The 11,672-nt window shown below is 43.9% G+C and overlaps 1 protein-coding gene across 1 annotated transcript in view; it reads right to left on the reverse strand.

The window, feature by feature from the left end:
• PNKP (polynucleotide kinase 3'-phosphatase) overlaps positions 1 to 10,911 on the reverse strand; it is a 114,645-nt gene extending 103,734 nt beyond the window's left edge. Inside the window, exons 1-2 of the mRNA XM_089671598.1 lie at positions 10,818 to 10,911; positions 1,879 to 2,044 (exon numbers count right to left, since the gene is read on the reverse strand). Of these exons, the coding sequence (XP_089527724.1) occupies positions 1,879 to 2,005 (127 nt within the window). The 5' untranslated portion in view covers positions 2,006 to 2,044; positions 10,818 to 10,911. The remainder of the gene's footprint in view (positions 1 to 1,878; positions 2,045 to 10,817) is intronic.
• Positions 10,912 to 11,672: the final 761 nt, after the last annotated feature.

The raw sequence follows: 11,672 nt of genomic DNA on the forward strand, positions 1-11,672 counted from the left end.
TTTTTCAGAAATCTGGGTTCTATCAGACTCTAGATATCTCCTCTACCCTTACATTATCTAATCAAACCAAGATGAGTGTGATCAGATGCTTTCCCAATTTACAAATGGCGCTGTTTATATCCTGCGAAACTGAAGTGATAAAATGCTCGTAGCGTCTGATTTCTTAGGCTATAGAGATGATTGGCGCCATTCTGGTCTCCAATCAGCTCTATGGTCAGCTGGCAGAAACACCGTCTGCATTCTCAGGTTCCCCCGATGGCACGGGACTGCCCGAGAAGGCCGTGGAAGGCAGTGGGGGAGGGGGGACATTGTCTCGCACTGCTTGTAAAAGCAATCCTGCAGCTAATTAAGCGACTTATGGCGGCGATCAGTGACTTATGGTGGGACTGTGGCGGACATTCTGACACTGAGGGGGGGGGGGGCTGACTTGGGGTCACTGACATCCCCAGTGACATTAATACAGTGATCAGTGCAAAAAAAGAAACACTGACACTGTACTAATAGCACTGGGGAGGAAGGGGTTAACTTTTGGAGACAATGAAAGGGTTAACTATGTGAGGGGAGTGTTTTACTTGGGGGCGGGGGTGTGTACTGCTCTGTTACACACTGTTTCGGCAGGCTGTGACCAGGGATCCCGGAACAGTGAGCTGAAAGCTGACAGGGAGGAAAGCTCCATTGAAAACAATGCAGCCTTCCTCTCTGTCAGTGACTGCCGGCAATCGCCGGGCTCCGGCGGGTAATCACCGGTTGGGATCCGGTGATTGACATCGGTGCCGCGGGTACGGCGGTCACTCGCGCGTGCCCCCTACGTTTATAGACGTGATCCTGCGGGCGGTCCCCTAGTGGTTAAAGCTGAACTCAAGGAAACACCACAAGTTAAACAAGTTACCTCCAATTAAAGCAGCATTAAACCCCAAACCAAAAATCTAATATATTGCAGCTTACCAATCCTTAGCTGTGGTGGATAGGATAGTTTGCTTTTAGACTTTTTTTTTTTTTCTGGTTTCACCTGGTGATCTAGCCATTAACACACCTCCTGTATCAGAGTGCCTCCACTGTGGATGAAGGAGCACATGGGATCCTTTGGACAGCAGCATTGTCAGTTTGGGGGTAGGCGAGTGTTAGATGTGATAGGATATTTAAATACACGAACAAATTGAAGCTGAGCTCCAGCTAACACTTGATAAGCAGTTACTGAAAATAGTTTTTGTTACAGTGCAGCTTCCTCCTCAGCTCCCTTAATACTTACCTGGGCCCAATTTCAATTCAGCACTGTGAACAATAGCAGAGGCTCTCTCTGCTCTCCGCCTCCTCATTGGCTCAGACATAGCCGCCTTTGTCTCCCATTGCTGTCAATCACAGCCAGTGTAAATGGAACAGGGGGCAGCTCTGAGCCACACTCTGTGAGTTTATGGACACAGAGAGCCAAATCTGGAGTGAGCAAAAACAAGTGCTCCCATAGCATGCGGCTTGCTATGGGGGAACTCATCAGGGGGAAGAGCCATGAGTGCTGGCTGAGACAGCAGAAGAGGATCTGGGCTGCTCTGTGCAAAACCATTGCACAGAGCAGGTAAGTATGACATGTTTGTTATTTTTCAAATGCACTTTAAAGGAGAATATTGAAGAAAAGGTTTTAAATTTGCTTTTTTATTTAAATGAGCTATTCATTTGTATTGTTATTTTTGGCTGAAGCACTGCTTTAAATGTGTCCCAAACAATAATAAACTATCTATGATCATCACTTGCAATGTGTACAGTCCAGATATTTTACAAAATCAAGTATGAAAGGTAACTTTATTACACATTTAAATTGTTATTGTTTTTAGAATGTGTATCTGATACATATATACTAGATTTATATGATTTCCAGAGACCCACCTTGAGTCTTGGAGCATTTCCTGTCAGCGATGCAGGTCAGGGGACTTCTTCCCAGAATTACAGCTACACCATCACGGAGCTCAATAGGACTGTGTTTTTTATCCACACTTTCTAGGAAGCACTTCATTTTCAAGCAGGCAACGCTTACTGATTGAGTGCAATTCACCTATTGATACAGAGATATTACAGGGTAATAAAAGAGAAAGTGAACTAGTTAAAACAAAAACTTTCTAAAGTAATCCAACTCAAGGTACAATGTGGACGATGCAAAATATTTTTAAACTGCAAAGACAAAGGTGCTCAGATGGAAAAATTCAGAAGGTAATCATGTAAACTGTCATATAAGTAATATGGGGTCTATTTATAAAGAATTCCTTGTACAAGCTGCACAACAAATTTGAATCTCATTATAAAGTGTTTCTAAAGAGTACTTAACCCACTACAGTAAAATCAGTCTATATATGTAGTAAAGCATGCTTGTTATACTCACTGTGGAACCTAAGCGGTTTGACCCCGTCTTCTCTGAATCTCCCCTTCTTCCACTGTCCCCAATATATATCCTGATAGAACAGGGCCTTGAGGGCAAGCTGCACATGCTCAGTTTGGTGTGTATTGCTAGAGTTTTATTTCTTGGGAGAGTGCATGTGATCAGCACAGGGCCAATCAACACTTTCCAGACAGAGGGTCAGGGGTTTAGCAGCCACATAAGGAAGAATGAAAATTACTCCTACACACTTTAACCAATGCTTTGCTGGACACTGATAGAAGTCACAAGACTGCTCTCTAATTGATAATGTGAAAAGGTATTTAACAGTTTATATTTACTAAAATAATTGCATTTCCGTGTACTGTGGGATACCATATATAGTGAATGCAGGGACCTTAATGCATGCTCTGCAATAAGGTAAAAACCTTCTGTGTTCAGGATCCTATGACAAAGAAGTGGGGGATGGGGTAAAGCTCCGCTGTCTGTGTCAATGGACACAGGCAGTGGGGCTCAGGAGCAAGCCCGCACGAGTCCGCCTCAGCAAGCCACTTGCTGAGGGGAACTTGTGCAGGCTCACTCCTGAGCCCCACTGTCTACGTCCATTGACACCAACAGCGGAGCTTTGCCCCATCCCCGCTCGGACTCAGAAGGGGGGGAAAGAGCCAAGAGCACTGCCTGGGGACCCCAGGGTGATTCACTGGGTGAATCCTCCGAAAATAATTACCATAAAAAAAAACCAGATGAAACTTAAACATTCACTGTGTGAATCCCAAAAACTATTACCGTATTTGCCGGCGTATAAGACAACTTTTTGACCCTTGAAAATCTTCTCAAAAGTCGGGGGTCGTCTTATACGCCGGTACACATGTTTAGGGGGGCTGCGGCATTAAGTACAGGGGTTTGCAGGGGCTGATGTCTCTTACCTGGATCCAGTCCCACGACGACCCGGTCCAGGAAGCGCGGCGTCTCCTTCAGTTCGGCCACTGGATGTTCGTGCGGCTGCTCGGCTCCGCCTCCTCACCGGTGATTGGCCGCCAGAACTGTAGCTCAGGAAAGGCACACAGGCGGCCAATCACCGGCGAGGGGGCGGAGCCGAGCGACCCCGCGAAAATTGAGTGCCGGAGCAGCAGGTAAGTGTTCTGTGTAGAGGTGCTGCTGCAACCACATATGCTGGCTGCAGCAGCACCATACGAGAACAGGGTCAGCAAGTCTCAGTGGGAGGAATAGTGCCCCATCATTGGTGTCACTGATACCAATGATGGGGCACTATTCCTCCCACTGATACCAACGATGGGGCACTATTCCTCCCACTGACACCAACGATGGGGCACTATTCCTCCCCCCCACTGACACCAACGATGGGGCACTATTCCCCCCCCACTGACACCAACGATGGGGCACTATTCCACCCCCCACTGACACCAATGATGGGGCACTATTCCTCCCACTGATACCAATGATGGGGCACTATTCCTCCCACTGATACCAATGATGGGGCACTATTCCTCCCACTGACATCAATGATGGGGCACTATTCCTCCCACTGGTGTGCATTGGAAGAGGGGTAGTCTTATACGGCGAGTATAGCCCAAACACTACATTTTAGCAGGAAAAGTAGGGGGGTCGTCTTATACGCCCAGTCGTCTTATACGCCGGCAAATACGGTACTTTATAATTAAATCCTTAGGGTCAGTTCACACCATGTCCGCATCTGAATCGCACAGGAGTGCACTGTGTGTACCTGTGCGATTCACATGTGGCTCTGTGCAGTGCAATTTCAGCCCATTCATTTTGAATGGGCTAAAATCGCACTGTACAACACCAAACATAGTACATGCACTACGTTGAACATTGCAACCGGATTGCATGGTACAAAAGTACTGGTGCAGGCAGGTGCGGTCAAACGCACTGTGTTTCGGGTGTCGTCAACTTTTGACACCTGCTGCAGATCGCAAATGCAGTGTGTTTTGCATGCGGTTTGATTCCCAGATGCGGGCATAGTATGTTACTATTAACATACCTCCTAGATTGTAAGCTCGAAAGAGCAGGGCCCTCGAACCCCTCGTGTATTGTTTTGTTACTGTATTGTCTCATGTTCTGTCCCCCACTATAATGTACAGCGCTGAGCAAACCTTTTGGCGCTATATAAATACTGTATAATAATAATGTTAATAATTTTCAGAAATAGAATTAGGATCTCAAGTATAACTGAAAGTAAACATTTTTTATTTTTGGATAAAATGGAGAGGGATTAGACCCATCCTGTAAGGTTTTTATTGCTGTCTGTGTGCCCATTAGAGAGACCCCCCCCCCAGTTTTTGCTTAGAAATAGTCTTGGTTTTAATAAATAAACTATACACTGCATCATTTGGAAGAAGAAACAAGCAACATTTATGAGAATGGCTGTTTTAACCATGTTACTGGAAGATGGGTCTCATTTAAAGCAGAAAGTATCATAAGAACATGTTAAAACCGAACTATGAAAATCAGTCCTAATGTATACTGTCTGCTGCATAGTATCAAAAAATCCTAGCTTGCTCCTCCACACAGCACTGTATTTCCGGGTGCTCCAGAGATGGGAAATGCAGCTATGGCAGGGAAGGGCTTCAGTCACAGTCCCCCCCCCCCCCTCCTCTCTCCTCAGAGGATGGATGGGAATGCCACAAGATCTCTCCTCTAATTTATACTGTTCTAGGTCCAGGTGGCTTCTGGGGACAGCAAATGATAATAGCTACTTTGATGCCGGATCCTACATACAGTGCTATACAGTACATCTGGTGCTACTGGGGTGAAGAGCTGAAACTGTAATAGTGGAAGGCTGCCATCATTCACCCTCCCTTTCCTCTCCCTTCCTCCATTCACAAAAAGCCTGGTATTCTTTTAACACAATGTAAGGGGTTCTGTAAATGAACAAGGGGAGATCGTGTCAGTCATCCACCCCTCCTCTCCCCTTGCCCATTCACAGAACAACTTATTTTCTGTGAAAAACATGCAAGGCTTTTTGTGAATGGATAAGGAAAGAGGAGGAGGTGGGAATGTGTCTGGATCCTTTCACTGTCATAGTCACCTCTCACATCCCCACAGTAACAATGCTGTGAGTAGACGTTGGCATGCAGCAAGATATGTTTTTTACAATGCAGCAGCCATCCACACACAGTATACATTTTATCATAATTCTCTTACTTAGCTAATACAGTATTGAAAATAAAATGTTTTCCAGACTTCAGCTTTAGTGTGCTTATGCAAGGGCTATACAGTTGTGATAGATTTATGATGAATTTCTACGGATTTTAATATAGGAGACAAAGTACTGGAAAAGTACCAGAGAATGTTAACCTGCTCCCTCCAGCGTCACACATGTATGCAGCATCATGGAGATGGGTCTCCTTCCATAGCACCGCATATATATTTGCATACCTGTGTTTGTGCTGGAAGTGTGCTCTCAGCAAACAGATTGAACTGTGACAGCCTCCGATCACATGATCACTGTGACAGATTGTGATTGTCTACCACAGTGATGACAGTCAGTAAAATTTGCCCTTGTACTCTCTTTCTACTCTGAACATTATATCTTTTTTATAGCCAGAGAAGAATTTACAAGAAAAAAAAATGTCTGTGTGTAGAAAAAATAAAGATAAAATAGCTAGATCAGGGCTTGATTTAAAGAGTAACTTCACTTTTGTTGAGAAAAAAAAAAACACCTTCTGGGTAATCTTACGTACATTGCAAGGATTTTAAAAACCTTGTTTCAGATTCCTACCTTTTGTTATTCTGAAGAAACAATGATTAGTTTGCCTGTGTCCATGTGCAAAGTGAAGGAGAATGAGAGTGGTTTTATAATTACCAATCAGCTGCTGCATCTGTAGGGCTCTAATGAGGAATTGGCAGTATCTTCATCCCTTTAGATGTGATTTACTTTGGGAACATGTCACCAAAAATGACATTTTTGTTGCAAGGGATGCCGAATGTGACTTGTGTAGCAATTGTATGCACTAGATTTATTTAATTTTTTTTTATTATGTGTATTACACACAGCTGCAATACAGCATCATTTACTTAATTAAGTTGTGTTTAGCAGTGGTGCTGCCCCAAAAAACCAACATGGGGGCATAAATTTTGCTGTGGTATGTGTACCAACCTGCCATATAAAGTTAAAAGGGGCCATTGAAGCACAAAAAGTTTGCAGTTGAACCACCTATTTTTACCCTCCCCCACCACCTGCAAGTTTAAACAATGGCTCCCGCTTGCTGTCACAGCCAATGAGGAGACAGAGACCCAGGACAACCGAGGCTGTTCTGCACATTGCTGGATCTCGATGGAGCTCAGGTAAGTATTGAGGGAGCTGGGGGCACTGCTGTACTCAGGTTTTTTACCTTCATGTATAGAATACATAAAAGGTAAAAAACCTTGAGCCTTTACAACAGCTTTAATGAAGAACTATAGGCAATTTTTTTTTTCATTTTGGCTAGAGCAAGGGAGGGTTATAACCCGTCAGATTTTTTTCGCCATCTGTGTCCCATTGCGGAGATGTCCCATAGCCAAACAGGAAGCGAGAAGAAATCCCTGCAAATTACAGGAATCCCAAAGGGACCCTCCATGTCCCCATTGGAAGATTTCCTCTCTATTACTTTTCTGGGGAAAACCCACAATTTGGGGTTTTCTTTTACTTTCACCAATAATGGTAAACAGGATAAATAGAGAGGGGGAATCTCCTTCATAGGGGTACAGACAGCAATGAAAATTGGCAGGTGTTCTAATCCCTCTCCACACAATACAAAACTAAAAACAAAAGTCTTGCCATTAGTTATATTTTATGCATTTTCTTCAACCTGCAATAAAGACTGTAATATGTGTGTTATCCCCAGGAAAGTATAGGCAACTTTGGTAGTTTTTCATTAGTTTAAATGCAAATTATTAAAGTGTAAGCAAAGGCATTTTTTTCAGGTTTGGATAGAGTGGAGAGGAATTAGAACCCGCCAGGTTATACCTCTCTTTGTGTTCCCATTAGGGAGATTCACTTCCTGTTTGCCATTACTGTCAAAAGTGAAAGTAGAAGAATAATCCCAAATTTTAGGTTGTCACCAGAACAGATATATAAGGGAAAGCTTCAAATGGGGATACTACAGGGCTCCGTGCCCCCCCCCCCACTAGATAAATCCCAGGCACCACGGCAACTAGCAGTCGTGTCTTGGCGCCTTGGCTTTTGTCAGCCCATTCACTGCTGACACCACCTTGTATGCTCCAAGCCTAGCTCTGAGCCTGGGAGGGCAGGCAGGTTCTCAGTCTGAGAGTCAGGCAATGGAATTCTACTCACTGGTCTACGTGGTCGTATGTTCTCAAGCACACTGGACATTTTACAGCGGCTGTTTTGGGGTTTTGATGTTTTTTTTCTACAGTCAAACTCCCTAGCATGTTATCCTATGTGTCCATGCACACATAGGCTGTAATCAACGATTTTTGGCACAAACACAAACGCGAAAAATCGCAGCAAAACTCTAAAATAAAAAAATGCTGAAAAACACTGAAAAACTCAAGTTTTTAACGTGACTTTACACAGCTAACATTACCAGGTTTATTACAACACCCAGCGTGCATGGAGCCTAAAACAGCTGGGCCTTCCATCTCATGAGGCGTGAGCCAAACTGTGAAGCTGATTGGGCGGAATCAACTGTGTCCTGCTTCGGGGCCGGATCAGGTGTCAGGGCAGAACCTAAGCAAAGGCGGGCAGCTCCCTGTCTCAGTCGGGCAGTGCGGGGGTGTAGCGGACTGTTCAGATGATTGGTGATTGGGCAGGAGGAGAACGGAGCATCACTGCCATGGGCTGCATACTGAGTGATGAGGACAAAGTGGCTGTTCCACATACCCTGCGCGCAAACCCCCCCACTATGTATCCCTGGCTCTGCTTGCCTACCTGCAGGCCTGGGACCAGCATAGCAGATGCTGCCGGGTAGAGGGGATGGAAAACAGCAGATACAACTCTGCTATCCTCCCTTTCTTGTTGCTATCGAGGCTGGGAAAGAATGTAATGCAGTGCAATGTGCACAACATTACATTCCATGGTGCACAGGGGAGACATGTGGGGTCTTTTAGAGCCTGGATGTGTCATTAAAGAGAATCTGTAACCAAAAAAATCATTGCATCATATGTGATGTAAAAAAAAAAAACATTGTTTGTAATAGTAAAAAAATTAAAGTTACACTAAAGCACATAAACGCTATTGTTGAAAAAAAAAAAAGTTACACCTAAGCACATAAAATCCCCCCCCCCAAAAAAATGGGGGACCCCCACATATACGCACGTACAACATAAATATTGTAAAGCTCTGAGCAAACTATTGGCACTATGTAAATCCTGTATAATAATAAACTCCTTTTAATACTAAATAAAGCTTTGTTTGTTAAAAAAATAATCTGGCTCCTAACTTTTTAAGCTGGCTCCCAAATTAAGTGTTCTTGCATGGCAAGACCACTTACTGTTATCTCACATATATATTCTTATTATTATAGCCAAATTTACCACCCTAACTCCTCCCACAGTTTTTACACTACATAGACAGTAATATACCGAAATGTGAGGATTGTTCCCGATTGGTGTGCTATTACTTTGTGGAACGGTTCGCCGAATGGTTCATGAAATATTGGCATATTTGTGGTGAAATTGGTCCCATAGGAATGAATGGCGGAATGTTCAAAACTAGAGTGGGAGCTGACATAAGCTAGAGTGTGAGCTGAAAAATCAGGACATGATTTCTAAACTGCCATCACTCCCTCATTTTCAAGCCCACCTACACAAATCTTATATCAAAACGTTCAGCTATCCCTGCTGCCACTACAAATGTCCACGGCTAAGCCATAGTCCTGATAGTTTTCACAATATGACCATTTGTTTGCAACTCACGCCGCCCATAGACGTTCATTGAAACTCCACTCAATCCACCTCAAATTTGAAGGGCAATATCTAAACTGCGACTGTGCCTTCATTTTCAATATTTCAGAGACATACTATGCATCAAAATGTAGGTCTGGATCTTGTGATTCTCACAATATAAAGCTCTTCGCTTTAGGATTTATAGTTTTTAAAACTATGACCATTTGAAGACGCCAGTGAAGTGAGCAATTTGGAGCAGTTTGTTTTTACCCGCTCTTCTCCGCCCTATTTGAAATCTAATTTTGAATTTGTGACAGTTTGGCCGGCTTCTGGTTAAAGGTTTGGAAATATGTTTTCTACAGTAGAGAGTATTTGAGGTGATAATGCTGCTAATGTTTTTATAAATGTATTTCAACTTTTAATGTAACTGTGAAGCACTTTGGGCAACAACATTGCAATTAAATGTGTTATATAAATAATTAAAAGTTGAAATGCATTTCTCACTCTATCAAGCTTGCCATGTGCACTTTTTAAATTTGATCAATCAATTGGTTAGTGTAATGTTTACTATCTTTACTCACTCCAAACACTCCACACAGTTAGGCTGGCCATACATTATACAATTATCTTCCAATTTTCTGCCCAATTTCCTTTAGATTTACCTTCAACTGTGTAGTGCAAGGGCCTGCCTAATTGGATACAACTGAAAGTGTTGTTTAGGTTTGTCCTCCTATTATATGGTTTTTGCTAAATCTAAACCAAAAATCTCCAGATAATTGTATAATGTATGTCCAGCCTTACTCTGCCCACTCCATAAAGTTACTCAACAGTTACTCAAGCCAGTCCACCCAGTTACTCGGCCCACTCCAGTTGTAGACTACTGGTGGAGGCAAGAACACTTCACACAATTTCCCCAGAAATTGTAGCTTTTCTAGTTATTATTATACAGGATTTATATAGCGCCAACAGTTTGCTCAGACAGTACACGAGACAGTACAGTAACAATACAATACACGAAGGGTTCGAGGTCCCTGCTCCTTGGAGCTTACAATCTAGGAGGGAGGGGAGAGTGGTACAGGAGGAAATAGCTGTGGGGATGGAGTGCTGGGAAGAGCGAATTCAAAGCAAAGCGCCCTGCGATACTAGTTCTAGTGACCCTGGAATTCTGCCACTTTGGAGGGGTTTCCTCTCGCTTTCTGTTTTGGATATGGAATAGGAAGTGAAGGAAAATCTCCTCTATGGGACACAGATATATAAAAAAAAACTGCCAGTGGTTATAATCTCCCTTACACCATCCAAAAAATGCCTTTAGTTGTACTTTTCTATACTGAAATCCTCTGTATGGCGTGTCCGAGCACTGTCTCTTTAAGTGGGTCGGAGCTCCAGTTTGAGAAAAGAGGAAATAAAACAAACCCGGAAGACCACAGTACGGAGATGGACTCCATCCCTCCATGTCCCGCACATATACTCCAATCTATGGCAGACAATCCCCCACTGACCGCACAGTCCTATAATCATGGAGCCAGTACAGGAGATCCCATACCATAACACTGAATGCAATCCTTCCCATCCAACCAGCTCTTACCTCCACCACTGATTCTGCTTTTCAATTCCGCACACTGCTGCTAACGAGTGTCACATTGTTCACCTTCCGGCAGCTCAGGAGACCAGAAGAAATGTTCCGGCTTCTAAATGTCCTGTGCGATAACATAGACGCTGATCATCAGGCGTACAGGGACACGTACTGTACGCTAAGTACATGGGAACTGTTTCAGTTGCCAATAGATTTGCAGTTCTCGCCTACCAATCTACTACAGACGTTTCTTGTAGACAGCATAGCAAGGAGAGTGACACCATTATTCAGTTCTGGTGTCACCTACCTGCTCATCCTATAGTTATTGTAAAATACAAACTTAGAGGGGTTTTAGTTTCCCCGAGTGGCAGCATGAGATAGAACAAGGGTCTTCTAAACAAAGGGCCAGTTCACTGTCCTTCAAGCTTTAGGGGGGCCGGACTGTGACCAGCAGGAACAGAATATGGTGTTAGGGGAGATTAAATCCCAATTATTGGTCTCTGGGAAGAATAGTGCCCATCAATGGTGTCAGTGGGAGGAATAGTACCCCCATCATTGGTGTCAGTGGGAGGAATAGTACCCCCATCATTGGTGTCAGTGGGAGGAATAGTGCCCATCATTGGTGTCAGTGGGAGGAATGGGGCCCCATCTTTGATGTCAGTGTGAGGAATGGTGCCGCATCAATGGTGTCAAACAAGTGCTACCGTGACCTGGAGAAGAAGTCAAGGGAATCCTGGTTTCACTGTGGTTTCTCAGGTCATGGAGCAGCATGCCAGTTGGCTATGCTGCATCCATGTGACCCCAGGTGGCCATCTTGGGTCAGCAAGGTCTTTGTAAGGCCCTGCCCCCAGGTTTTGCTGTGATCTT

The sequence above is a fragment of the Staurois parvus genome, unplaced genomic scaffold, assembly GCF_062004578.1.
Source record: "Staurois parvus isolate SC_StPar_1 unplaced genomic scaffold, SC_StPar_1.0 ptg000108l, whole genome shotgun sequence".
NCBI classification, from domain to species: Eukaryota; Metazoa; Chordata; class Amphibia; order Anura; family Ranidae; genus Staurois; species Staurois parvus.